At 49.3% G+C, this 24,980-nt stretch overlaps 1 protein-coding gene, 1 non-coding gene and 1 pseudogene across 30 annotated transcripts in view; 2 read left to right on the top strand and 1 right to left on the bottom strand.

Annotated features, from left to right (window-relative positions):
* UBAP2 (ubiquitin associated protein 2) overlaps positions 1-24,754 on the top strand; it is a 136,927-nt gene extending 112,173 nt beyond the window's left edge. For 10 of the 29 annotated variants that reach the window (XM_084979836.1, XM_084979833.1, XM_084979842.1 and 7 more), the window contains 15 exons: positions 166-335; positions 1,781-1,994; positions 10,389-10,428; positions 13,128-13,311; positions 14,072-14,120; positions 18,822-19,017; positions 19,610-19,701; positions 19,922-19,969; positions 22,235-22,313; positions 22,506-22,711; positions 22,984-23,083; positions 23,166-23,273; positions 23,413-23,480; positions 23,567-23,761; positions 23,843-24,754. In XM_084979836.1, the coding sequence (XP_084835962.1) occupies positions 166-335; positions 1,781-1,994; positions 10,389-10,428; positions 13,128-13,311; positions 14,072-14,120; positions 18,822-19,017; positions 19,610-19,701; positions 19,922-19,969; positions 22,235-22,313; positions 22,506-22,711; positions 22,984-23,083; positions 23,166-23,273; positions 23,413-23,480; positions 23,567-23,761; positions 23,843-23,938 (1,845 nt within the window). In that variant the 3' untranslated portion in view covers positions 23,939-24,754. The other 19 variants (XR_014817758.1, XR_014817764.1, XR_014817761.1 and 16 more) reach the window with 8 other exon arrangements.
* Positions 6,102-7,061, bottom strand: LOC146399454 (UPF0235 protein C15orf40 homolog pseudogene; annotated as a pseudogene).
* On the top strand, positions 12,335-12,416 carry LOC146399455 (small nucleolar RNA SNORD121A). Its single transcript, XR_014818501.1, has one exon. It is a non-coding gene; the product is annotated as a small nucleolar RNA SNORD121A (small nucleolar RNA).
* Positions 24,755-24,980: the final 226 nt, after the last annotated feature.

Consider the following 24,980-nt stretch of genomic DNA (forward strand, 5'->3'; position numbering starts at 1 on the left):
CTCTTTTCCTTTCTCTTTTTAAACAAAATCCTATTCCCTTTTCCTTCCTTTCATCCTTTCACCCCTTGTTGCTCAGGGTGGCTGCAGTGCTTGTTAGCTCTGTTATAGCCTTTGGAATTTGGAGTCTCTGACCTCTGTTGCTGAATCATGTTTTTGCTTTTTCAGATCCCAGCTTCTGCGGTAGAAATGCCAGGTTCAGCAGATGTCACAGGATTAAATGTCCAGTTTGGAGCCTTGGAATTTGGATCAGAACCTTCTCTCTCTGAATTCGGATCAGTTGCAAGCAGTGAAACTAGTAGTCAGATTCCCATTAGCTTGTATTCGAAATCTTTAAGGTACACAACGTCCCACTTTACTTCTCTGGTTTTGTTTTAATTAAATCCTTTGTTTGCAAAGTAAAACAAAATAGAGCCTAAGAAATCACCTGGTAAATAAAATACACTCTGTAGTGATGGGTTTGCGCCATCATTACCAGTATCTAATTCCAGAACTTTTCTATCACCCTAAAAAATAATCCTGTACCTGTTAGCAGTCACTCCTATTCCTCCCCTCCCTCCCCTAGAAACCAGTAACCTGCCTATGGATTTGCCACTTCTGGGTATTGCCTATAACTAGAAAAATGCATAAGTAGCCTTTTGTTCTTGTTTCTTCTTTTTTTTTTGTCTTTTTGCCATTTCTTGGGCCACTCCTGCAGCATATGGAGGTTCCCAGGCTAGGGGTCTAATCAGAGCTGTAGCTGCCAGCCTACACCAGGGCCACAGCAACGCTGGATCCGAGCCGCATCTGTGTCCTACACCACAGCTCACGGCAATGCCGGATCGTTAACCCACTGAGCAAGGGCAGGGATCGAACCCGCAACCTCATGGTTCCTAGTCGGATTCATTAACCACTGCACCACGACGGGAACTCCAGGAATTCCAGATTTTAGACTTTATCACATTTACCTAATAAAATTAGTTTCTGGAGCCAAAATGTGATTTTGCTTGAGTCCTCTCTTTAAGGATGGACCCAAGGCATCTGGATTCCTTAAGTATTTGCAAGGATTCTTAAAGATGTTTCATGTCCCCTTGCCTATTAATTAAATTAAGTGGGTCTGGAGTTCCCGTCGTGGTGCAGTGGTTAACGAATCCGACTAGGAACCATGAGGTTGCGGGTTCGGTCCCTGCCCATGCTCAGTGGGTTAACGATCCGGCGTTGCCGCGAGCTGTGGTGTAGGTTGCAGACGCGGCTTGGATCCTGCGTTGCTGTGGCTCTGGCGTAGGCCGGTGGCTACAGCTCCGATTCAACCCCTAGCCTGGGAACCTCCATATGTCGTGGGAGCGGCCCAAAGAAATAGCAAAAAGACAAAAAAAAAAATAAAATAAAATAAAATAAAAAAATAAATTAAGTGGGTCTGATAGTGGAGGGGGTTAGAGGAGGTTCTTTTGAATTGTTTGCTTTTTTGTGTGTGTGGGGGGGTCTTTTTAGGGCCACACCTGCAGCATATGGAGGTTCCCAGGCTAGGGTTCAAATTGGAGCTGTAGCCTCCAGCCTACACCACAGCCACAGCAAGGCCAGGGATCAAACCTGCATCCTTATGGATACCAGTCGGGTTCATTTCCACTGAGCTACAACAGGAACGACCATTTGCATCATTTAAATAATGCAGTAGTATAAATTCATAGTTACAGGTATGCTTATTTGATTTAGAGTATGCCAATAAAGTGATGAAGTCATCCTATTTCATGAATACCTTTCAAGTGACACAAATTTGTGTCTGATGTCTTTCATTCTTTTGTAGTGATTCTTTGAATACCTCTCTGCCCATGACCAGTGCAGTACAGAACTCCACCTATACAACTTCAGTCATTACCTCCTCCAGTCTGACCAGCTCATCGCTGAGCTCCACTAGTCCAGTGACAACGTCTTCCTCCTACGACCAGAGTTCTGTGCATAACAGGATTGCATACCAAAGCTCTGTGAGTCCATCGGAGTCAGCTCCAGGAACCATCGCGGTGAGTGGTCTTTCAGGTTTCTTCTTGTAGGAATGCCTGTTTGGAGCTCAGTGTGCCTTTTGGGTAAGATTTCCTTTTAGAAATTGGCTCCCCTTTTGAGTAGAATCTGTATAGTGTGTTGAATTGTCAGTAGTAGCTATCTTGTTTGAAACTCTCATTTCAAGCACCCATGGGCATGGAGTATGGAAATGGACCCGAGTCCTTTGGTATGATGGTAGTGGAGGGAGACACCCTGAGTTGTTCAGAGTGGTTAGATGGGGTAGGAGGGTTTTAGTATTTTAGTTTCCTGTAAGGCAAAGACATTCAGGCAGTACCAGTGAGAGCTACTTTAAATAGTGGATGAGAACATGAAAATAATAAACAATTGGCATAGCAGAATTGTGGGTACATTTTCTTGTTTCCTTCTCAAAAATTTCTCCACAACAGCAAAATAATAAAAAAGGGAGTTCCCATCGTGGCTGAGTGCTAACGAACTCAGCTAGTAACCCTGAGGTTGCAGTATTGATCCCTGGCCTTGGTCAATGGGTTAAGGATCCCATGTTGCCATGAGCTATGGTGTAGGTTGCAGACACAGCTTGGGTCCATCGTTGCTGTAGCTGTGGTGTAGGCTGGCATCTGCAGCTCCAATTCGGCCCCTAGCCTGGGAACTTCATATGCTTCAGGCTCAGCCCTAAAAAGCAAAAAAAAAAAAGTGCTGAGGTAATACTTGTCCATATCAACCTGACAGTTTTATCGCCCTTTTCCAACTTTTTTTTTTTGTGGCACATTGAACCCCTACCCTGGGAACCTCTATCAGAGCTGTAGTTTCTGGCCTACGCCACAGCCACAGCAACTTGGGATCCAAACTTCATCTTTGACCTACACCACAGCTCATGGTATCGCCATATCCTTAACCCACTGAGCGAGGCCAGGGATCGAAGCTGTGTCCTCATGGATGCTAGCCGGGCTCGCTAACCACTGAGCCACAACGGGAACTCCTCCTTTTCCAACTTTTATGTTAGATGTTTTCCTCAAATGTCTAGTGATTCCAGGCTGGCTACTGGACACTAAAAGATTAACTGCTTGTGGGGTTAGGTTGTGTAACATGTTTTTTTTTTTTTTTTTCTTTTCTTTTTTGGCTCACTGACTCCTTCTGCAGTGTGTGGAAGTTTCCAGGCCAGGGGTTGAATCTGAGCCGCAGCTGTGACCTAAACCTGCAGCTGCCATGGTGGATACTTTAAACCAATGTGCTAGGCTAGGGATCAGACCTGCACTCCACAGCCACCTGATCTGCTGCAGTTGGGTTCTTTACCCACTGTTCCATGGTGGGAACTCTACCCCCATGGGCCTTTTTTTTTTTTTTTTTTTTTTTCCTTGTCTTTTGTCTGTTTAGGGCCACAACCACAGTATATGGACATTCCCAGGCTAGGGGTTTTATTGGAGCTGTAGCTGCTGGCCTACACCACAACCACAGCAATGCCAGATCCAAGCCGTGTCTGCAACCTTACACCGCAGCTCATGGCAATGCTGGATCCTTAACCTACTGAGTGAGGCCAGGGGTTGAACCAGCAACCTCATGGTTCCTAGTTGGATTCTTTTCCACTGCATCATGACTGGAAGTCCAGTGGGCCTTTTCTGTTGAATTTTTTTGGATTCTTCAGGGACCATTCTTCTAGTCTCTTCTCTATAGGGCTTGTATCTGTCACTCATTGTCTTAAGAGCCTAACAGGAAGAAAAGGATACTGTCAGAATATTTGTTTTGTCTGCACTGACTTCACTTTTTTTTTTTTTTCATAGTTCCCTTGGCCATGTGTTGATAACCCTCTTTCAAGTTTAGAGACTGTGGGAGAGGTGGAAGGGGGCATTCACCATGCTGTGCAGAGTTTAAAAAAAATTCTACACTTTAGCCCTACCTTCATACCCACTTCCAGTGTCATGTGGTATATATAAATACTGAGTTGCTTAGTATGGTTCTTTGGTGTAAGTTGAGTGGTCTTTTGGTTTTCTGTACTACTGGCTTAGGACTTGGCTTTACCGGGTCAGTTCAGTCAGTTTCTATCCTGCATCTGCTTTCTACCACACAAAATTTTTCTCATTTTTCCACTGTATATTTGTCTTTCTGGGTTTACATATTTTAAAAAGGTCATATATTCTTTTATTTAAATTGAAATATAGTTGATTTACACTATTACGTTAGTTTCAGGTGTACAGCACAGCAATTTATACCAGTTTATATTCCCACCAAGTAAAGCATCAAATGATCAGGGTATTCATTTCTCCACACCCAAGAGCTGGGTTTTCTTTTCTTTTTAACTATGTTTAAAAACAAGATAGTTATTATTAGTTTTTGAGGCTTCAAGATACATATGATTTCTTATAGGCTTTTACAAAGACTGAAGATAGCTTCCAGGTCTTCTATCTTATAAGGATCTTTGGAGATTCATAAGAATTGCCAGATCTGGTGATGATTCCATTTACCATCTAAGGAAGAAGAAAATTCAATGATTTCTCAAAAATGAAAATTTCCCTTCCTCTCTTGCTCTTTCTCTCTCTGCTCCCTCCCCTGGAGCCTGCCTGTCTTCTCTTCTTAATGTTCTATTTTTTTTTTTTTTTTTTTTGGTCTTTTCTGGGACCGCACCTGCAACATATGGAGGTTCCCAGGCTAGAGGTCTAATCAGAGCTGTAGCCGCCGGCCTATGCCACAGCTGCAGCAATGCCAGATCCGAGCCTCGTCTGTAACCTACACCACAGTTCACGGCAATGCTGGATCCTTGACCCATTGAGCAAGGCCAGGGATCAAACCCGCAACCCCATGCATGGTTCCTAGTTGGATTCGTTAACCACTGAGCCACGATGGGAACTCCCTCTTCTTAATACATACTTACTTTTTTCAAAAGAAAGAAAGAAAGAAAGAATTAATATTAAATTACAAGTCTTGATTATTGTTGTTTACTTTTTTCAAAAATGCTCAATAAAGTTTTTAAAGACACAGAAAACATTTTTGCATTTAGATACACATTTTTGGATATAAAGTAACCCTAGAAAGCAGTATGACAGTTTTCCTCTGTCACTTTGCTTTTTTGTTTTTGCTTTTTAGGGCTGCACCTGCAGCCTATGGAGGTTCCCAGGCTAGGGGTCGAATCTGAGCTGCAGCTGCTGGCCTACACCACAGCTCACGGCAGAGTGAGGCCAGGGATCAAACCTGCAACCTCATGGTTCCTAGTTGGATTCATTTCTGCTGCACCATGATTGGAACTCCTCCTCTGTCACTTTTAAACTTGAGTTGGAAGGCAATTCCCAGAATTCCGGAAGTATCGTGGAAATATTTTAATTTATAATCCAGATAAACTGCATTCAACTGGGAGTCAAGGGATCTAAATTCCACTTGCCGTCTTGTACCAGGTGATCCTGAATTCTCTCAACTTCTGGATATCAAAAGCCCATCACAAGATGAGAGGGGCTGAATCCAGCTCTGTTGTCTGAAATGCCACAAAATCAGAGTAACATGTTCCAAGCTGGGTGGGATCAGGGACTTTAGGACCTAAATTCAATGTATAGTACTTTTAATCTTCATACTTCCTTTTTGACTCCTGTTTTTAAATTTTATTTATTTATTTTTGCTTTTTAGGACCGCACCCATGGCATATGGAAGTTCCCAAGCTAAGGGTTGAATTCGAGCCGCAGCTGCCGTCCCACACCACAGCCACAGCAACGCCAGATGTGAGCTTTGTCTGCAGTCTGCACTGTAGCTCACGGCAACACTAAATCCTTAACCCACTAAGCAAGGCCAGGGATCAAACTGGAATCCTCACGGATACTGGTCAGGTTCGTTTGCACTGAGCCACAATGGGAACACCGACTCCTGTTCTTATTAAATACATTTCAGTGTTCTGTGTATTTAAATATATTTTCGTTTTTAACAGCCTCTTTATCATTAGCAATAAAAAAAGTTTCTTGGAGTTCCCATCATGGCTCAGTGGTTAATGAATCTGACTAGGAACCACGAGATTGTGGGTTGATCCCTGGCCTCACAGTGGATTAAGGATCCGGCATTGCTGTGAGCTGTGGTGTAGGTCGCAGATGTGGCTCGGATCCCGTGTTGCTGTGGCTGTGGTGTAGGCTGGTGGCTACAGCTCTGATTAGACCCCTAGCCTGGGAACCTCCATATGCTGCAGGTGCAGCCCTAAAAAAGACAAAAAAAAAAAAAAAAGTTTATTAAAAACATTTTTCATTTCTTGCTTTTATCTTTTTTTTTTCAACCTGCTTTTTCAGTTTCTCCAAGATCCTTTCTGGAGTTGTGGAGGCCAAAAGCCTTGCTACTTTTTCATGAGATTTACCACCCTTATCCAAAACCACATCACTCTTCCCGAGTTCTGAGATCTTGGAAAGATACTGGAAGAGCTCAGTGTTAGCCTCTCCTTCTGACGGAGGCGTTAGAGTAGCTACACTTTCGGCCTTGGCTGTCAGATCTGTCACAGCATTTTGTTTGGAACTGGCTTTTGCATGAATGGCTGTGGTGACACAACCTTTAGATTCAACTGTCATGGGACCTAAGGGAGGAGGTGGTTTCTCTGGTTCCATGCTCTGACTTTTACCCTTGTTTGTCACACTAGCTTTCTCTGGCTTCTCTGTGCTCAAAGGGAGCCAGGTGGCCGCCTCAGCGCCAAGTTCTACCCTGAGCTGCCTCAGCTCAAAACCAAGCTGCAGGAGTTCCCTTCGTGGCGCAGTGGTTAACGAATCCGACTAGGAATCATGAGGTTGCGGGTTCGGTCCCTGCCCTTGCTCAGTGGGTTAACGATCCGGCGTTGCCATGAGCTGTGGTGTAGGTTGCAGACGCGGCTCGGATCCCGCGTTGCTATGGCTCTGGCGTAGGCCGGTGCCTACAGCTCCGATTCGACCCCTAGCCTGGGAACCTCCATATGCCGCGGGAGCGGCCCAAGAAATAGCAAAAAGACAAAAACAAAAAAAACCAAAAAAAAAAACAACAAGCTGCAGCATCCCCACCAAGGAGATGGCAGGGAGAGCCCAAGTCATGTATTCCCAATCTATCTTGTTAGACAAGAAGTTAATTCTTCTGATTTCTAACATGGTGGTAACCACTAGCCACATGGAGTTTTTGTTGTTTTTGTTTTTCAGGGTTGCACGTGCAGCATATGGAAGGTCCCAGGCCAGTGGGTCGATTTGGAGCTGCATCTGCCAGCCTACATCACATCCACAGCAACACTGGATCCTTAACCCACTGAGCAAGGCTAGGGATCCAACCCTCAACCTCATGGTTACTAGTTGGATTCGTTTCTGCTGAGCCACAACAGGAACTCCAGGTACCCCACATTTTAAATCTCAATGTCTAGATGTGGTTATAAGCACATAGAGAAAGACTGTTCCATTATTGCAGAACACTCCATTTCCTTGGATGGTGCTGTTTTCTGGTTTGTAAAACATAAATCAGATGGTGTGGTTAACGCTGTCATCTCCACGGCATCTCAGTTTCAGCTCTAGCTCGTGCTTGTCCATATCAATGTTTACCTTTTTACTGGCTCAGCTAATTGAACTAAACCCTAAAACCTTCGCAGATTTCTCATCTGTCCTGATCATTTGGTGCCTTATCTATTAAATTAAATTTTTTTTTTCTTTTTGACTGTGCCTGTGTCACGGAGAAGTTCCCAGGCCAGGGATCCAACCTTCACCACAGCAGCAACCCAGGTTGCTGCAGTGACAATGCCAGATCCTTATCCTGCTGCACCATAAGAGAACTCCCAGTGCTTTACCCGCCATGCTTCTGCCTAGAATTTTCCCCACCCCAAATAATGTGGCTCCTTTGTCATGTCAGTTTGTTCATTGCTTGTGTTTTGAAAATGATTTTCTGGAGTTCCCATTATGGCTCAGCATGTTAAGAACATGACTAGTATCCATGAGGACTCGGGTTCAATCCCTGGCCTTGCTCAATGGGTGAGGATCTGCATTGTCGTGAGCTGCAATGTAGGTCGCAGATGAGGCTTGGATCTGGCATTGCTATGGCTGTGGTGTAGGCTGTGGCTGCAGCTCCGATTAGACTCCTAGTGTGGGAACCTCCATATGCCACAGGAGTGGTCCTAAAAAGAAAAAAAAAAATTCCAGGAGTTCCCGCTGTGGCACAATGGGATCAATGTCATCTTTGCAGCACCAGGACACAGGTTTGACCCCAGCCCACCATAGTGGGTTAAGGATCTGGTGTTGCCACAGCTGCGGCATAGGTGGCAACTATGGCTTACGTCTGATCCCTGGCCTGGGAGCTCCACATGCCATGGAGTGGCCAAAAAAAGAAAAAAAAAAAAAAGATTTTCAAGGAATAATGAAATATTCCTAAGGTATTATAGGAATCATTTTTATTCCCGCTTTCTATTTTTTTGGCCTGGTATAGGTTTGAGAAGACTTTGTATGTTGGGGTTCATGCTATTTAGGTTATACACACTTGATGTCATTTATTTACATTTACTGAGTAGTAAATCTTCCTTGAGAAGGGGGCAAAAGCTTAGACATTTGGTTGCTCTCCACTTATCTATGTATTCCTGTATTCCTTTCGCTTCCCTATCATTAGTCTTTTATTTATTTTCCCACCAGCAGTTCTGCTTTATTGTCTACATTTCTTGTAAATAATCTCAAATTCTTTTAAGAATAAAATGTGTTGTAAATAAGATTTTATGAGCAGAAGTTGTATGGGATTTTGGTCAGAGCAGAGGCAACAGCCATAAGGTTTGTCTTTCTCTTTCATGGTTTTGACATTTGTAAGAGGTCATATTCTTCCTTTTCCTGTACAGGGCCAGTGTCGGACCTGTAGGCTCCACTGTCAGTCACTCAGTCTGTGGAAGCAGTTTCTCATGTGAGAATGCTTCCTACTGTGTGAAGGTTCAAATGAAATGCTTTGTGATGAGCTCACACCAGTTGTTTTCAGGTTCTGTTCTTGTGGGGGAATCTACTGTCCTCACTCTTTCCTCAGTTCAGAAAAACACAGGTTCTAAGTCACATGCTTTATCTGAGAACCATTTTGTTAATAGTATAAAACATGATAATTCATTTTTATCTTTGTTATAATTTGGAAACATTTTCTTTCTGGTATGAGGGTTTCTCGGAGACAGAATGTGCTTGAGGAAGAAAGTCTCATGGTGATTTCAGGGTAATAAGAGTTCCTTGGTTCTTGTATGGCTTAGTAAGTTTTAGGACCCTTTCATTGTTTCTGGCGAGTTGGGTCTTATGTTTTATCCTTGTTACTTCCTTAAACACCCACTTTGGTTTTAAAAAAATGTCAGCTTGTTGGGATTTATTAAGGATTTTTTGTATTGCGGAGTTATCTTGTGGCATAGAGGGATACGTATCTGGCGTAGTTGCTGCTGTGGTACATGTTCAGTCCTTGGCTTGGAAACTTCTTTATGCTGCAGGCATAGCGGGGGAAAAAAAAAAGAAAAAACCTGTTGTATTGCATCTCCTTTTTTTCCCTTAACATAATCAATTTTATTACATTTATAGTTGTACAATGATCATCACAACTCCATTTTATAGCATTTCCATCCCAAACACCCCGCCCACCCCCCACCCCCAATCTGTCTCCTTTGGAAACCATAAGTTTTTCAAAGTTGGTGAGTTCAGTATCTGTTCCTCGAAGTTCATCGTGTCCTTTTTTTAGATTCCACATGTAAGTGATAGCATGTGATGTTGGTGTCTCACTGTCTGACTGACTTCACTTCGGATGATAATTTCTGGGTCCATCCATGTTGCTGCAAATGCCATTATTTCCTTCCTTTTAATGGCTGAGTAACATTCCACTTTGTATATGTACCACATCTTCTTTATCCACTCCTCTGTTGATGGACATTTAGGTTGTTTCCATGTCTTGGCTATTGTATATAGTGGTGCAATGTATAGGGTTCATGTGTCTTTTCTTTTTTTTTTTCAGGGCCGCATGTGTGGCATATGGAGGTTCCAAGGCTAGGGGTCCAATTGGAGCTGTAGCCACTGGCCAGGGATTGAACCTGCATCCTCATGGACGCTAGGCAGGTTGGTTAAACTGCTGAGCCATGATGGGAACTCCCGACATGTATCTTTTTAAGTCATCTTTTTCTGGATAGATGCCCAGGAGTGGGATTGCTGGATCAAATGGTAATTCTATTTTTAGTTTCCTGAGGAATCTCCATGCTGTTTTCCATAGAGGTTGCACCGATTTACATTCCCATCAACAGTGTAATAGGGTTCCCTTTTCTCCAGGTTAACTGCAAACCAAAAATCTATAGTAGATATACACACAATAAGTAAAAGCATCTCCTTTTATTAAGAAACAGAACAGGCTATAGTTGTTTGCTTAATTTATAATGCTTCATATCTTTGTGGTTAAAGTCATCTAAGTTATCATTTGGTTTACTTACTTTCTTCTCTCTCTTACAGAATGGACATGGTGGTAGTCGAAGTCAGCAGACAATAGACAGTAAGTATGTGAGCTAACGATCCTTGTTGTGGCTGGTGGAAACCACAGAAAGAAAAAGGGCATAGCTAATGTGGTAGGGAAAACAAATGGCCAATTGCTAATTTTGCAAGAGTAGTCTTTTTACATTTTTTTCTAATAGCTTCCCCAGATGCATCGTCAGCATCATTTCTTTGGGTTTAGAAGTTGAGCTAGCGATTCCTGTGTGACCAGGTTATTAGAAATAACCACAGTGGGAAGGTGGTGACAATCTTGTATTCCTCTGCTCTTGTCAGCCTGCACCCCAAGTGTAGACTCTAATATGGGTGGATGTAGCAGTTTCTTTGCTCAAAGGCCCAGGCTCCAGGATGGTTAGGGGGCTCTCACTCTGTTAAAGTGAAAGACGGGAGTTCCCGTCGTGGCGCAGTGGTTAATGAATCCGACTAGGAACCATGAGGTTATGGGTTCGATCCCTGCCCTTGCTCAGTGGGTTAAGGATCCAGCGTTGCCGTGAGCTGTGGTGTAGGTCGCAGAGGTGGCTCGGATCCTGCGTTGCTGTGGCTCTGGTGTAGGCCGGCAGTTACATCTCTGATTAGACCCCTAGCCTGGGAACCTCCATATGCTGCAGGAGCAGCCCAAGAAATGGCAAAAGACAAAAAAAAAATAAAAAATAAAGTGAAAGATGTGTAAAGCAAAAGTCATGAGCTTGTTCAGGAAAGACATGGTGAGGAAGAGAGGCGCTGTTGCTCACAGTGAACACTTGGGAGAAAATGGGGGGCAACTCGCACCCCCAGTCTGGTACAGCTCAGTGGTCACTGCAGAGAGTGCAGGTGAGTCCTTGTTCGCGTTGTTTCCTTTGTTCTAGGCCAGTTTATCTGCCATAGTTTAGTATGATTTTCGTTCATCATTCAGTAGGGCACATGGTATGCACTATTAGGTATGGAAACCAGAACGACCTTTTTATTTAGGAATTTGAAGAGTGTGGTCATGGAATTTTTTTGCCAGATTAGGAGCAGATCTCAGTTGACAATGAAATGACACACATGGTTTACCCAGAATTGAGTTTGATGTTGCTTGGCTGCCAGAGCCGTTTGGAGATAGATGAGTAGCTCTGAGAAGGTTGGATATCATAGGAAGTGTGAATTCCATAAGCTGTGGTGGGAGCTTTCTTTTGTCCAGGTATTGGGTTGAGAACCTACACTAGAGATTGTATTTGGAGATTTTAAATGAGATAATAAGTTTTTTATTTTTGTTTTTGTTTTTGTTTTTGGCCTTTTCTAGGGCCGCTCTTGCGGCATATGAAGGTTCCCAGGCTAGGGGTTTAATTGGAGCTGTAGCCGACTGCCTACGCCAGAGCCACAGTAACACAGGATCCGAGCCGCGTCTGCAACCTATACCACAGCTCACGGCAACGCCGGATCCTCAACCCACTGAGCAAGGCCAGGGATCGAACCCGAAACCTCATGGTTCCTAGTTGGATTCGTTAATCACCGAGCCACGATGGGAACTCTGAGATAATGAGATAATCTGTAAAACATAGTGTCCATTTTAGATAGGATCCCCCCCCCCCCGCCCCCGCCGCCTTACACACACACACAAACACACACACACACACACACACACACACGCTCTGTCACACACGTTCTTTGAGAGGCTTTTTGTGTCCCTGTCCTCAGTGTGAGTCAATACCCAGAAAGGTGAGTTTGGGGCTAGGGATATCTGTGGTGTCTTTGTCTGGTTTCTGTAAGAACAGGTGTCATTTGGGAAAGACTGTTGGTAAGAAGTGAGCCTCGGGGGTGACGACCCCTTTAAGAACTGACCTCGTGGAGTGTCACCCCTGTTCCTGCCTGTGCTTGTTTTCAGGTCACCAACCCCTGTGTGTGACCGGGGTGCCCCGGGCTCCCTACAGAAAGGTGCTGCTCCCTCCTAACTGGAAAAGACAATGATGCTTTATTTCCAAGCACATATCTGAGTTATATGTGTGGATGATATTAAAACTGAGTCTTTTCTGCAGCCAGGCTTGGTCACATTCATGCGCTTCCCACAGCCTGATTCATGTGTTGTGTGCTCTGGGGTCTGCCCTGACCAAGCACATTCCTCCTGCACTTTGGGAAGTAGATGTGCACAGCAGGGTGTCTTCTCCGGATTTCAGGCCTATGTAGGTTCCCTGGGCTCTCAACCCCCTCCTGCGCTAAATTTCACTTTGCGCTTTCCCAAGGCCAGCCTGATGTGATAGTCTTCTTTGTTTTTTAGGGCCGCAGCCTTAGCATATGGAGCTTCCCAGGCTAGGGGTTGAATCGGAGCTGCAGCTGCCAGCGTACGCCAGAGCCCCAGCAGCTTGGGATCTGAGCCGCATCTGTGACCTACTCCACAGCTCACGGCAGCGCTGGATCCTTAATTCACTGCACGAGGCCAGGGATTGAACCCGAGTCCTCATGCATGCTAGTTGGATTAATTTCTGCTGCACCACAGTGGGAACTCCCTGATGGGATAGTCATTTGATAAAAGCAGACCCAGCTTGTAGGTGGTTTGCCCGCCAGATTTTCACTGTCATCTTTTGTGCTTCTATGGAAACCATACTTCTCAGTCTTAAAGCCTCTTTCCCTCTCTGGGTGCAGCTTGAGGCTGTTCCTTTAGCTGGGAGGTGTGTGTCCACGTCATCAGACACGTATGATGACAAGGATGGCATTTTCCACCCTGCCTGAGTCCTGTGTTTCTTACAGCTACTTCATCCGTTCCAGCTCCAAAGACAACCGACCCTCCCTCCGCCCTCCCATCCGCGGGCTCCCTGCCCAGCACCACCTCGTGCGCTCCGCTTCTGTCCTCTGCATCCCAGCACACTGCCACTTTGCCCTCCTTGTCCCAGCCTGGTGACCTGTCCAGCAGCCCCCTCTCTCAGCTTAGCAGGTATGGGGAAAACAGGGTCCCAGAATTTGAGGTACACTGAGACCCAGGACTGGGCCCTTTCCGTTGGGTGTTCCCACGAACAGAACACCTTTGACCCCCCCAGGACCCTCCTGGCCTTTGGCAGTAATGCTGCAGCGTGGTACTGGGTGGGGTGTGGAAACCTTGTGGGCCTGGATTGCCTCTGCCATCACAGCACACCGGCCCCCTGGGAAGGGGGTGGGCCGGGGGGTCGCTGCTACTCTTCTCCAGCCCTGGCGGGGGTGGGGGGGAGGGCCCTGAACCCTGAACCCTGTCTCCCGTCTCCCCTCTGTTCTGGGCCCTGTCCCTGCAGTGTGGAGTGAGAGCGCTGGTGGGTTTCTGAGCAGGCCTCTGCCTTGCCCTGTCTTCTGACTGGAATTCTCCTCTTGCCTCCTGCTTATAAGCCAGGAGTGAAAGTGTTTGGTTTGAATTCTGGATTTGATGGGAGTTCCAGCTCTGACTCTGGCCTGTGGGGTTGAACGTAGGAATGTGCCTCCCTCACACACAGATTTGATGGTGTCTCCAAGGCTGGTGTTTACAGCTGGCTCTATGGGTTCCCAGATCCTCATGCGAGTAACCCTTCAGGTCCTTTCTAGCCACACGGCACCTGGACTTGCTTCCAGGGCCAAACGGATGGAAGGGTGGGAGGGAGGCGATCTTGGGTGCAGCCTGCCTAGGGTGGCGGGCCCCTGGTGCGCAGTGATGTAGAGGGTAGACACGTGGGCTGTGTTTTGTCTTCCAGCTCCCTCTCTGGCCATCAGAGCAGCCTCTCCTCCAGCACATCACACACAGTAAGTGTTCTCTGTGCCCCCGCCCCCTCGACCCTGCTTGGCTTGCAGCTTGGTTGTGTGCTTCAAAGGAGGGGCTTTAGTTTGTAGATTGTAAGTATCTGCAATACTCTGATCGCTTTATTCTCATGTCTCAATCTGGGAACATGGTTTGAAGAGATAATTTCCTAGGAACCTCCAGAGGACATCTAGCTTCCTATGTTCATGCCTCCGCGGAAGAATTGGTTCTCCAGACCTGCTATGTGATTGGCAGGGCTGTCAGGTGGTGAATGTATTCCTACAAATTCACTGTGCAGTTCACTGTGTAAGACACCTTTCTACCAGGCAGGGTTGATTTTATTTTCTGGGACTTGTAATGTTGAGGTATTTGGAAGCTTTTTAGAGGAAAGCAGGCTCATTGATTACTTCCACCTGGGCTCCACCAGCTGCGCACTGCTCCTGGGTGATGCTCTGTTACTTTGTGAAGGCCAATGTAGGGGGGACGCTGGAAGGGGAAGGAAGAGCACATGTGTCCGAGACTGACAGCCAGGCAATGTCACTGCATCCCAGTGTGCCGGTCGTGGGGACTTGAGGTATTCTGATCATGCCTACCTCATGCCATCTCACTCCATCTTCTCCACCCAGGGACAGACTTGGGGTAAGAAGTGCCGAGTGTGGAGAGGCAAGGATGGAAGCATGAGTGGGAGCCCCATGCACGTGTCCTGATGTGCCAGAGAGAGGCCCTGGGTGGTTATGGAAGTGCGGCTGCGGAGCTGGGAGTGCAGGCTCAGCGATCGGGCTTAGCTAGACTCTGCGGCGTGAGTGGGGAATGGCTGGGCTGCGGCGAGGAGGCAGGGCAGGGCAGGGGGTAGATACTTGGCAGGAAGCCTGGAGAGACATGGACACCAGGAGCCACAGAAGCGAAAGTGACTGGGAAGAGGAAGAATGCAGTGTCCCCTCTTGGGAGACATCAGGGTCCCACTGCGTTGCAATTGATGGGGCCTCAGGCAGGGAGGGAAATTTCGGGTACAGATGAATGAAGGAGTCGGGAACTTGGGGAAATTTGCTTCCTCTGAAGAATTAGTCATATTTTTGCTCTAGAATGACGAGATGGAAAAGGTTCCGTCCCCCTTCCTTGGGATCTGGCTGACATTGTGGCTTTCATACCCTAGCTTTCCCCATAAAAGCTTATGCCTAATTATCTGTCTTCCGATACAGACTACTGCCTCCATAGCAGAGCTCGGGGAGTGTTTCTCTGCCTTTGCATTGAGTGCCTGCCCATCAGCCTCCATGGGAGCTCTGAGACGTCCCCCTGTGAGCCCTGGAGAGCTGGCCTCCTGTCCCTGGGCTCTGGGTGTTGGAGCCCAGAGCCCTTGCTGTCCTGGGTTAGCTGCACTCGGTGTCTTAGCAAGAAACTCCAGATCCTGCAGCGCAGCAGCCATGGCCGGAGCTGCTGAATGCAGTTGCTGATGTAGCCCCAAGATCCATTAACGAAAGACATACAGAGAGACGTTTTTGTCTCTCTCCTGCTTCTTTCTAGCCCTTTTCCTACTATTTTCTTGACTCTCTATGGAGTTTGTTTTTTTTTAAACCCATAAACTAGAAAATACACAATCTGGAGTTCTCATCACAGCTCAGCAGTAACGACCCCGAATAGCATCCATGAGGATGCGGGTTTGATCCCTGGCCTCGCTAAGTGAGTTAAGGATCCAGCGTTGCTGTGAGTGGTGGTGTAGGTTGCAGATGCAGCTCAGATCCAGTGTTGCTGTGGCTGTGGTGTAGATCAGCGGGTAAGCTCCAATTCAGCCCCTAGCCTGGGAACCTCCATATGCTTCAGGTGTGTCCCTGAAAGGACAAAAATTTAAAAAAAAGAAAAAAAAAAAGAAAATACACAATCATTTTCCATCCACCCTTTTCCTGTAATAGGAGTGGGAGTATCCCAGTGTGATAGTGCCCTTTAACTTTGCCCCAGCTTAACAGTGTATCTTCAGGAGGTCTCTGTGTTGAATCAGTTCTTTGTTCACACCTCTATTGCGTAACATTATTTAATCTTCCTCTGATGAAACTTTCGGGACATTTTCAGTCTTGATACGTCAGAAATATCATGGGTTTGGTTCTAGATCAGTGAAGTGAATATTGCAGGAAAGCAAGTCACATAAATCTTGGGGTTTCTCAGTTCACATAAGTTATGTTTACAACTTATGTAAGTAACTTAAGTAATTAAGTATTTTTATTTTTTTTTATTTATTAAGTAATTAAGTTACTTACATACCTTAATTTAAAAATATACTATTAGCTAAAAAAATGCTAACCATCATCTGAGCCTTTAGCAAATCAATCTTTTTTTCTCAGGTAACATCACAGGTCACTGGTCATCATAACAAATATAATAATAATGAAGAGATCTGACTTACCCAGAGATCTGAATTACCTCAATGTGGCCCAGAGACAGGAAGTGAGCAAATTCTGTTAGAAAAATTGTGCTGATAGATCTGCTCTCAACGCATGGTTGCCACAGACCTTCATGTTGTAAGAGACGCAGTATCTGCCAAGCACAAGGACACGAGATGTGTATGTACAAACCGTGGCCTGGAACCTTCTGCTTGTTTGCAGCTGTGTCTAAAGGGTAAACCCTTGAAGGAGGAACCACTAGGCGTGTGTTATGGAAGGCTCCCATTTCCCCACCACCTCCTGAAATGACATTACCAAATAATATCATTGTATTTTTCCCAGCTTGTTAATAGAAAAATGACTTGTCAGTATAGTTTTTAATTGAAAGAGGTTGAAGATTCATTTTATATACTTCAAGCCATTAAATTTCCTTTTGGGTGAACAGTTTATACTGTTCATTTTCCCCTCAGGTCTGTGATGTTTATTTCTGTATTTGGGAGACTAGTAAGTAGCCCTTTGTGATGAGGAGTGTAACTATTTTCCCTAAGTTTGTCATTGTGTGTGTGTCTGCATATATAAATTTTTTTTTGGCTGTGCTCATGGCATCTGGAAGTTCCCAGGTTAAGGCTCAAATCCATACCACAGTAGCGGTCTAAGCTGCTTCAGTGACAGTGCCAGATCCTTAACCCATCTGCACCACAAGGGAACTCCCAAATATTTGATTTATTTTATTTTATTTATTTACTTTTTTTTTTTTTTTTTGTCTTTTTGCCTTTGCGGCATATGGAGGTTCCCAGGCTAGGGATCTAATTGGAGCTGTAGTCGCTGACCTACGCCAGAGCCACAGCAACTCGGGATCCGAGCCGCGTCTGCGACCTACACCACAGCTCACGGCAACGCCGGATCGTTAACCCACTGAGCAAGGGCAGGGATTGAACCCGCAACCTCATGGTTCCTAGTCAGATTCGTTAACCACTGAGCCACTATGGCAACTCCAGCAAATATTTGATTTTCAAATAGTCAGGTATATCATAGTCCATCATAGCCATGTCTTTACTGCTTCAGTCCTTTATGAAGGACTTGTAGTGTTTTCTCCTGTCTCATGTGGTGGAAGGTGTGGTGGACTGTGCTTTCCTGGGCCCATCTGAGGAGCTGCGTGGCAGCCACATTGGATGGCCTAAGGGATGAGCTTGTCCCCTTCCTGGTCTGAGGGGGCAGATACTCAAGCTTTTTAGGTCTGCTGAGGGCAGGAGAGGCTCTCTGGGTGGCTCCTACGTTCCTGTCAGGGAGTAGGATCTCTTTCCTCTCACAAGAGCTCCTCTGAGGATTCCCTTCCTCCCCAGACCAGGAGTTGCCCTTTTTGGTTAAAAGGGGCAAAAGCTTGTTTGGCCTGGCTGGGGGCCTCACTGTGCAGTGGTCAGAGCTACTCCTGACTCTGGCGCTGTCCTGGGTGGGAGTCAGCAGCCTCTACAGACACCCCGGCCCTCTGCCCTTTCGCTGTCTGTCTATCTAGGTGGAAGGAGCAGGAGTCCTTCCAGGGGAGCTGGGTGCATGCCTCAGCCCTAGGCACGTCTCTGCCCTGAGGCAGAGCACACAGAGCTCCCTTTCTCCCGGGCCTCCGTCTTCTTCAGCTTCTCCCCCAGTTCTCTGTTGTGCACGTGTTCTGATTTCGAGGCTGGTCTCGGGCTTCCACAGCCTTTTCTTCTCTCTTCAGTGTTGCTTTGCCAGAACAGGTATGGCTCTTCCACCTGCCCCATAGCCCTCAGGCCCCAAAGCCCTTCCTCAGGCCTTGTCAGCAGTGGCTGGGGGCTCTTGGAAGTCAGGCTCCTCAGAGCTTTCTGTGGGTTTCGCCCTCCTTCCTCAGTGGGCCGTGCCCTTCCTGGTAGGTTCTGGAGCAGAGGCCTCTCTTGCCTCCTGTGACTTTAGTGTAGCCGGGAGGCTCTGACCTGGGCGGCTCTGACCTGGGCAGCCTGTGGCCCCAGCTGGACCTGCTGAGCCGCCTCTCTTTTTGTGGGCTGCCTTCTCGCCTCACTGACTGTGCTCTGTGCTCACCTCTGACCCAAGGTTTGCTTGGGGTTTCTTCTGGGCCTTGTTTCACATACCAAAGCATGAGTAGCTTTGATGATTTTTAGGAGAGTTTTTAGTCACAAATCTCGATTTTTAATAGTCTTGATCCTCGGCTGGTGAATTGTGTTCCAATGGCTGATCTGGCTGCAGTGTGAGGGCCGCAGTGGGCACACAGTCCATCTTGAGCTGCAGCCCTCAGGCCAGGCCCTCTTGGACTCTAGGGCCTTGTCCCCAGACCCATGTGTCCTGGCTTTCTTGTCTCACCAGCATGCCAGCGTGGAGAGCGCCCCTCCCCTCCAGCCCTCAGCCACCTTCTCCACGGCAGCCACCTCTGCCTCGAGTGCCACGTCCTCAGGGCTCAGCCTGCCGAGCAGCATGAACACAGTGAGCAGCCTCTGCCTGGGCGCCACCGCCGCCAGTGCCCCCAGCAGCAGTACCAGGGCCACGCCCTTGGTGACCTCAGGTGTGTGCCCCGAGGCCCGGCTTCCCGTCCCCCCACTGTGCCCCCGCGCTTGTTCCCTTTGTTCTGCTGGGCCTTCCAGTGCTGATGGGGGCTGATGAAGTCAGGTTCCAGGGGAAGAACTCCCCCGGACAGGGTTTCTGGTGGCCTGTGTGCTTCAGGCTCCGTCTTTTCCATCCTCGTTAGTCCCTGGGGCTGAGATGATGGGGCAGCTCTCATGGGCTCTTTTTGGTCACTTTGTGTGACCACCTGTCAGCTAGACCCAGTTGGTATGTGTGGGCCAAGCTGCTCACCAGCCTGTCCCCTCCTCCCACTAACACCCCACCACCACCGCGCCAGCTGAGGTCTCAGGGGGCGGGTTGTTCCTTCTGTTAGGGTTTGCTCAGTGCAGTGCGACCTTCAGGAGTGGGGGGGGGGACGTGGGTGTGGTCGCCAGGCCCGGGACCCTCTGACGACCCAGCCTTGTCTACCCACCCCCTAGCATGGCCTCGTATCTCTGGGTGCTGCCCCCTCCTCATATCTGTGGCCCCATCTGGGAGGGTGGCGACAGTGAGCTCAATGGCCCCTTCCCTCCATTTGAATTTTGCCTTTACAGGCAAAGCACCCCCCAACTTGCCCCAGGGGGTGCCTCCCCTGCTGCACAACCAGTACCTCGTGGGCCCTGGAGGACTGCTTCCTGCCTACCCGGTGAGTGCCCGCGGGGCTCCAGGCTGCCCAGCGCCTGGCAGGACCCTGGCACCCTTGGGTCCCTGCTGAGCCTTCCCTGAGCCCATCTCTGTCTAGATACCATCAAGGCAGGGTGTCATCCAGGTCCCTTGCTGAGTGTATCCTAGCCTCCCAACCACCTGGGCCTGGGCCTCCGGGGGATGGCATGTGGCCCCTCACAGCCTGTTTGGTCCCAACACAGATTTACGGCTATGACGAGCTCCAGATGCTGCAGTCCCGGCTGCCAATGGTGAGTGGGATGTGGGGTGGGGTGGGGGTGGGCATTCAGGCACTTCTGCATGCCCCACCTGCTTGGCCTTGGTTGCCACCCTGCCTGGCCTTCGGGACACTCGGCCTAAGGATGTCCCTCAGCTCCACTGCTGAGAAAGCTGCTCACATTGGAGGCTGTGCCTGGCGCCATGGTAGCCTGGGGATGAGTGTCCTGTGCTCATGCCCGAGGGACTTGAAGACCATGGAACCCGGGGCCCCCAGTAGTTAGTGTCCCTACTAAATGTGCATCCTTCTGTCCCTCAAGCCCCCCACTTTAGAAAGAGAAAAAGGAAAACCATCTAACACAAGGCATAGAGCTGCTTGCCTGCCCCTAGACTTTTTCTAAGGTGCTCTGCAGAGTTTTTGGCGGCTGGTGGCCCTCAGTGATGCTTGTGATGGCAGCTTTGAGTCAGCAGCTGGAGCTGACAGTCTCTTGGGCCCTTTTGAGCCTGGCCTTTGATCCCTGTTGGTATGAATGTGGCCCCAGGATCTCTAGTTGCTGCAGCCTCACTGAGGCCCGGCTTGCCTTCTCACTTTGGCCCCTGCTTCCAGGGCTTCAGTGCACGAGGGGCTCTGCACTACACTCCCCTCATGACCTGGTCCCCAGACTCCTGATCGTCTTCAGCAGACCAGGGCCCGTCACATTGTTGGAGAGTAAATGGCTGTCTGGTCACCGCTGCCCATTGCAGTGGCTACAGTCTTTCCTGTTCCCCAGGAAAGGACTTTCTCCCCAGACCCTCTCCCTTGCTGTTGCCTGACCCCCCGTGGGCTGGCTGCAAGGAGCAGGCAGCTTTGGGCACCATGCCCTCCTCCCAGGCCCAGTGGCTGCAGCTTGCGTCTCTCAGGACAGTCTCTGATCTGTTGGCCTATTTCCAGAGGCTGGTTCCTGGGTGGCTTTTGCAGACCACCAGCTGGTCACACTGCAGGCCTCCCTTCAGGAGTGTCCTTGCCATGTCTCTGCAGGGCCCAGTTGGCAGATTTCTAGGGGGTCCTCAGAACTTAGTGTCTTTGGGAATGCCTTAGCCCTGGGGCTTTGCAGGGAAACTGGAAGTGGCCCTGGTTCTCCTGACAGTCATGAAACCTCGAAGCTCCTGGTCCAGGAGCCCCAGGGCAGCAGAGATGGGGTGCAGGAGGTGGTCCTGAATGAGCCTGTGTGGGGGGCCTGCTTGGCTCAGTGGGAGTGGCTCAGTGGGATCCCACGCCTGAAAGTCATCTTGCTTAATATTCCTTTTATTTAAAAAAATTTTTTTATTTTCATTTATTTTTAATTTTTTTTTGCCTTAGAAGTTACCTTTGAGCCTGCATTTCATTTTCCTGATTGGTCATTTTTTAGGCTCTGGTACTTTTTTTTTTTCTTTTTTCTTTTTTGATCTTCTAGGCTCTGGTACTTTTGTGCCCAGTTTCCTCCTTCGGATTTTTTGTGAAAGAGCTCCCCCTCCTGGGCTTCCTCTAGGCCTGTCCCGTTAAGTTCCCTCTAACTGTGCCTTCCTCGCCCCCTCTCCTCTTGGGGTTCTGGACTGAGAGTGCTATGGGTTTCTTGGAGATTTCCTCAGGAGGAGGCCAGGAGAGTGTGGGTGTCATTCCTAGACACTGTTGCTCCCAAGGAGGGCAGGAGGGCTTTCTCTTGGTTGAGGCCCAGGAGATGGTATGCCCAGGGCTGGCCAGGCCCTAAGTGGTGAGTCAGGGTCAGGGCAGGCCTCCCCTTCTCCACAGAGCTCTACTCTCTGTTGCCCCCTTGGCATCCCACACTCCACCTGCTCCTATGCAGTGGCAGTGTTGCCAAGGCAGTAGGTGGTGAGAGGCCAGTTCAGGACCTGCCCTGTGCCTGCCTGGCATTGCTGCCCTGACCCCTGGTAAACCCTTTTGACTCCTTCTTTTCAGGCTCCTACTTGTGCAGTTAATTTTCCTAGCTGCCTTCAGAATACCTCTCACTGGAGAAGCCGAGGGAGTAGGTTTGGCCCAGGGCATTCAGAAACGGATGCGCATGATTGGGCCTCCGATGGCTCTGCCTGCCGGGGGAGGCTGAGGAATTGTCAGTGTCTGCAAGCTTTGTGGCTGCCACAGTACGCAGGTCTGATGGGCCCGTTGGTTTGCAATTCTCTGAGTTGAGTGCTGTCCCCTGGAGGTGTGCACTCTATGGCCCTGTAGTCTGGCAGTGCCGGGAGGACCCGTGCTGCCTGCAGGGCCTGCCGTCCTGGGAGTGGGGCAAGGCTGGTGTGCTGACGGAACCTCTCTGGTCTCTTAGGATTACTATGGGATTCCTTTTGCCACACCGCCAGCCCTGGCCAGTCGAGATGGGAGCCTCACTAATAACCCATATTCAGGTTAGTCTTGTTTGAGGGATTAAAGGGGTCGGGGGGAGGGCTCATCCCAGAAGTCGGGAAACTGAAGCGGAAGGCTGCAGAGACCTCCAGCTTCCTGTAGTTGAGCTGGCAGCCAGACCTGTTCTGTTTGCAGGGGTTTTTTTCCTGGTTGGATAAGGGGCAGTGACTGGATCAGTGTTCCTCTCCTCCTAGGTGATGTCACAAAGTTTGGCCGAGGTGACTCTGCATCCCCTGCACCTGCCACCACGCTGGCTCAGCCTCAGCAGAGCCAGTCCCAGGCCCACCACACAGCCCAGCAGCCCTTTCTGAATCCTGCGCTGCCCCCTGGCTACAGCTACACCGGCCTCCCCTACTACGCGGGAGTGCCCAGTGCCTTCCAGTATGGGCCCACCATGTTTGTGAGTATCTGGTGGGAGGGGGACCCCAGCTTCAAGGAGCAGGAGCAGGGTAGGAGGGATAGGTCCCCACTCAGAGTCTCTCCTGGCCTTGAGCGATGAGTCAGGTTGGGGGCGAGGTCACTTTTCCATCTGTTCTTAGGTCCAGCGTGTGTTGCACTCAGGAGACAGGTCCCTAGTGGTTGTGCCACCTGCTGCCTGAGGCTAAGCTGGGGCGACCTGGTTCCGTCGCCCCGTTCTTCCCCTGATGCCTCCCCTGCTTGCCCCCCAACCAGGTCCCTCCGGCCTCAGCCAAGCAGCCTGGTGTGAGCCTCAGCACCCCCACGCCCCCTTTCCAACAGGCCGGTGGTTATGGCCAGCACAGCTACAGCACAGGTGAGGGGTGCTCCTGGCAGGGAGAGGCGCGGGCAGGATGGGCTTGCCCAGCTCACCCGTCCTCTTGCACCTGCCATGCTAGGTTATGACGACCTGACCCAGGGGACAGCAGCTGGGGACTACACCAAGGGTGGCTATGGTGGATCATCGCAGGCACAAAACAAATCTGCAGGCTCTGGGCCCGGCAAAGGTAGCGTCTGCCCCTCCTTTCCAGGATAGTTGTGTCCTGCCCTGACCGCTTCTCAGGCGAGGTGACCCCAGCGTGGCCCTGGAGGTGGGGGGACGGAACTGGCACCAGCCGCCGTGGGAATGAGTGCCTTTTCTTCTAGGAGTGTCGGCGTCTTCAAGCACCACTGGCCTCCCTGATATGACAGGTTCTGTCTACAACAAGACTCAGGTGAGGGAGGACCAACCCGGGAGTCAGGGGAGGTTGGGGTGCCTGGTCCCACCAAGCAGGCCCTCACGGTTGTCTCTGCCCTGCAGACTTTTGACAAGCAGGGATTTCATGCTGGGACCCCGCCCCCGCCGTTCAGCCTGCCCTCGGCCTTGGGCTCCACTGGGCCCCTGGCCCCTGGAGCTGCCCCCGGTTATGTGCCCCCGCCTTTCTTGCACATCCTGCCTGCCCACCAGCAGCCTCCCTCACAGCTGTTACACCACCACCTCCTGCAGGATGCTCAGGTGAGCCCGGTGGTGGAGGCAGCCATCCTGCCCTGGGCTGGGGGCTCCACTCCAGCCTTGACGGCCTTCTCTCCTCCTCAGAGTGGCTCCGGCCAGCGCAGCCAGCCCAGCTCCCTGCAGCCCAAGTCGCAAGCCTCCAAACCTGCTTACGGCAACTCTCCGTACTGGACAAACTGAACCCTGAAGAGTGGGGTGGGCTGGGTGGGTCTTACCCTGGGCAGGAGAGATCACACGGAGCCGGAGCCCCTTCCCAGAGCTCCTGAGACGTGTAACTGTGTCGGCCGAGCCTCTGTGGGGAGCCTGCCCCCAGACTCGCTCTTGTATGTAATGTATTTATGTATGTATTTGTAAATGTGAGAAACGTCTTGGGGGATTGTGGGGTGCAGCTGCTCCTCGCGGCCGGACTGCTTCCCTCACTCAAGCTCCTTCTTGCTGTAGCAGAATCACCCCCTCCCCACCTTCTGCCTTCAGGGCTTTCACACAGCCCCCTGGTGGGCAGTGTCTGGTTTGAGGCGGGTTGGGAGTTGGGGTCAGGTACCAATGAAGAATCACAACTTATCTCCCTCCCCTGTAAACCATTATTTGCGTTTTCTTCCTTGTGTAATTACTTTATCCATCTCTTTTTGAGAACCTGGACCTTTTGTCATTTGTCATGTCCCCCTTCCACCAAATCTTGATCTGGGAATAGCAGAGATACATCCCCCAGCCCAGGAAGTGGCACCTGTTTGTCTTCATATAGAACAGGAACTTTTGCTTCTGGTCTGGTCTTATCCCCAGAGACTTGCCTTCGTCTGGCTGACCGTTTTAAAAATAATCTGAATTTGCGCTCAGAGGTATTCAGCCATTCAGCTCCCCTTCTAAAAAATCAAAGATTTGCTTTCATCTCAGTGAGGGCCCGTCTCCTCGATTCTGGTCGTCCTGAACAAGGCGGACGACTGTTTGAGAGGTTTTCTCTTTTGCCCAAACTCCACCTAATAAAGTTCTGAGAGCATGCTTGGTCTCTGCGTGGTGTGACTAAGGGAGAGTGCAGGGCGGAGGCCACCTTTACGACAGAGCCAGGGAAGCTGGACCTCCCAGTGGTCAGTTTTCTGGGAACAGGTTTATGGGGCTTCAGCTGGCTTTCCTTGCTTTGCTGGGCCCTCCTCCGGCCTTGCCTCCAGTCACCATCCAGGGAGAAGGTAGAAGATACATCTGACGAGACAGCCCTCTAGACGGGCAC

Source organism: Sus scrofa, chromosome 10 (assembly GCF_054392235.1).
Source record: "Sus scrofa isolate SSC_HxYL_T2T_F1_AM1 chromosome 10, Sscrofa_HxYL_maternal_Yorkshire_Landrace_v2.0, whole genome shotgun sequence".
Taxonomy (NCBI): Eukaryota; Metazoa; Chordata; class Mammalia; order Artiodactyla; family Suidae; genus Sus; species Sus scrofa.